The sequence below is a fragment of the Lactuca virosa genome, chromosome 5 (assembly GCF_052849685.1).
Source record: "Lactuca virosa cultivar CGN04683 chromosome 5, Lactuca_virosa_CGN04683_v6, whole genome shotgun sequence".
In the NCBI taxonomy this organism is placed as follows: Eukaryota; Viridiplantae; Streptophyta; class Magnoliopsida; order Asterales; family Asteraceae; genus Lactuca; species Lactuca virosa.
In genome coordinates this window covers 303,461,400-303,464,005 of record NC_136430.1, presented here as the reverse complement: position 1 = coordinate 303,464,005, position 2,606 = coordinate 303,461,400, and the positions used below count along the sequence as shown (strand labels likewise).

General features: G+C 32.3%; 1 protein-coding gene across 1 annotated transcript; it reads right to left on the bottom strand.

The window, feature by feature from the left end:
* Positions 1 to 204: 204 nt before the first annotated feature.
* On the bottom strand, positions 205 to 873 carry LOC145112997 (uncharacterized). The gene has a single exon (XM_079049108.1). It carries the CDS (start codon positions 871 to 873, stop codon positions 205 to 207), a length of 669 nt encoding a protein of 222 aa, XP_078905234.1.
* Between the last annotated feature and the right edge of the window lie 1,733 nt (positions 874 to 2,606).

Here is a 2,606-nt window from a genome sequence, read left to right as displayed (position 1 = left end):
AGGATTATCATGTCTCATGTACACGACGAGCAGTAGCGGAACCAGAAACATTTAAAAGAGGTAGCACAAAAAAAAATTCTGATAAAAGATAGTAAAATAAAGTTTTTAATTATGATTTCAATAGAAATAACAAACTAGCGTAAAAGTTTTACATAACATTTTAAAGTTGACCTCTACGATTGCCCATTTTCCGAAAGCGTTCTATCAAACTCGTTCGATCTTAACATCAATAAGTGCTTCTTTTTCTACACTACAAATCAAAGCATCATTCAAAAAATCATCACCGATTTTATTACGTAAGTCCGTCTTCAAGATCTTCATTGCGGAAAAACATCTTTCAACGGTTGCGGTTGCTACGGACAAAACCAAAGTGAACTTTAATAACCTATAAATCAAAGGAAAAGAACGATGTTTCCCAGTTTCCACCATCAAACGACAAAGGTCCGCAATGCCCTTCAAATTAGCAAATCTCTCATCATCAATCAAAGAGTGATAATATGTTTCATATTCACCATCAAGATACACCTTTTCCAAATCATTAAAATCATTTTTGTATAATTCACTTAGCTTCACCAACTTTAATTTGTCGAACATAGAAAATGTATTACAAGGACTTAAAGCCGCCATGTATTCTAGTAAATCAGTGCTCACTTCACTAAAGCGGTCCCATAATTCTTGAATTTGCATATCCAAAACCGTGTTGAAAATATCAACTTCGTGATGTTGATTAGTAACCTTGGTTCTACGGTTTCTTGGAGTAACATAAAATTCGGACATTTCCGCAATTTTAATTTCATGTTTATGACAAAAAGAAAATATATTCTCCAGCATTAAAGGAAACCCATTATTTCCTAAAGCTTTCAGCGTTTTCATCGTTACTTTCATTAAAGAAGCCGCTTCCAAAATATTTTGATCCTTTCTTTGAAGATGTTTTGATAGGGTATTTGTGAAACCAAATCTGTCCAACATCAAGTGTAAATAAAACACAAAATCAGCGTCTTAAAATACGACAAAATACCGTACGCTTGATTTCAGTTATTTAAACTAGATCCCTCCTCTTCAACATATTTAAGAACCTTGACAACCTCCGAAAACAAATTCTTCAAACTTATTATTGTTTTATAATGTGAGCCTCATCTTGTATCCCCGGCTCGAACAAGAGAAGACTCTTGATTTAATCCTCTCCTGGTCTCAATTTCACCATTACCAAATTCTTTTTGAACCCTTTCCTTGTAACTATCTCGTATGATATCTTTTCTTTTACAAGAAGCACACACTACATTAACCACCAAAGCTAATTGTTCAAAGAAATCATCATCACCATCATGGTTGTTTGCTTCAGCCACAACCACTAATTGAAGTTGGTGTGCAAAACAGTGTATATAATATGCCGAAGGATTATCTTTCAATATCAATGCTTTCAAACCATTAAATTCACCCTTCATATTACTTGCTCCATCGTATCCTTTCCCTCTTACCTGTTTATATATATATATATATATATATATATATATATATATATATATATATATATATATATATATATATATATATATATATATATATATATATAAGAAATAAAATAAATAAAGATTCAAATACATAAAAAAAATGAATTCATGATTTCTTACCTGAGACATACTCAAGTTATTGTTGGTAAATACCGAATCAATGGCCTTTTTTAGTGTTAAAGAAGTCGTGTCTTTCACGTGAAGAATTCAAACAAATCTTTCCTTCACTATTCCAAGGCTATTAACATATCGCAAAACCATAGCTATTTGTTCTTTTTTGGATACGTCACTAGACTCGTCTACTAATATAGCAAACACATCCTTACCAATTTCTTCACAAATAGACTTGAATATCTCTTTTGAAAAGCATTGAACAATCTCTTTTAGAATCTTCGAAGACGTCAATTTCTCATTTTTTGGAGCATTTTCTAAAGTAACATTATAAATGCTTTCATTATGGTCCCGAAGGAAAGTTAATTCTTCAAGGAAAAGGCCTCGAGAAAGAGATCCATCCAACTCATCATGACCACGAAACGGGAACGTATTTTTTATTAAAAATCTACAAGTATCAATTGTAGCATGTAATCGAATTTGATAGTTACTTGCGCCAACTTTGGTTTGCTTATGGAAAGCTTCACTAATTGATTGGTTTTTCTCCACTAGATTTTCACACTTTTGTCTTGCTTTGATGTGATAACTATTAACATTACCCTCATGAGTTTTAAATGCTCCATTTTTACTCCAAGTATCAAAGTCTCCCGTCATAAATACATCTCTCCACCCTTTTTGCCCCCACACTATCTCCAAACATGTAACAACATAAACAATAAGCTTTGATCTCTTTTTTGCTATACTCTAACCAATTAAAATCATCAAACCATTCATTTACAAAACGACTATTCTTAGTACCAATCTTGGTTGTTTTAAATTAATGACCTTTTGGTTAATAAGGTCCTCCAATCTAATATGCTCTCCTTATTTCATCAATTTGATTTGGGTGATAGGTTGTAATTCTTGGCCTATCTTTCGAGTCCAAAGGAAGATTATTAATATCAAAACATGTTGGAGTAGGTTGTGGTTGTGGTTGTGGAGTAG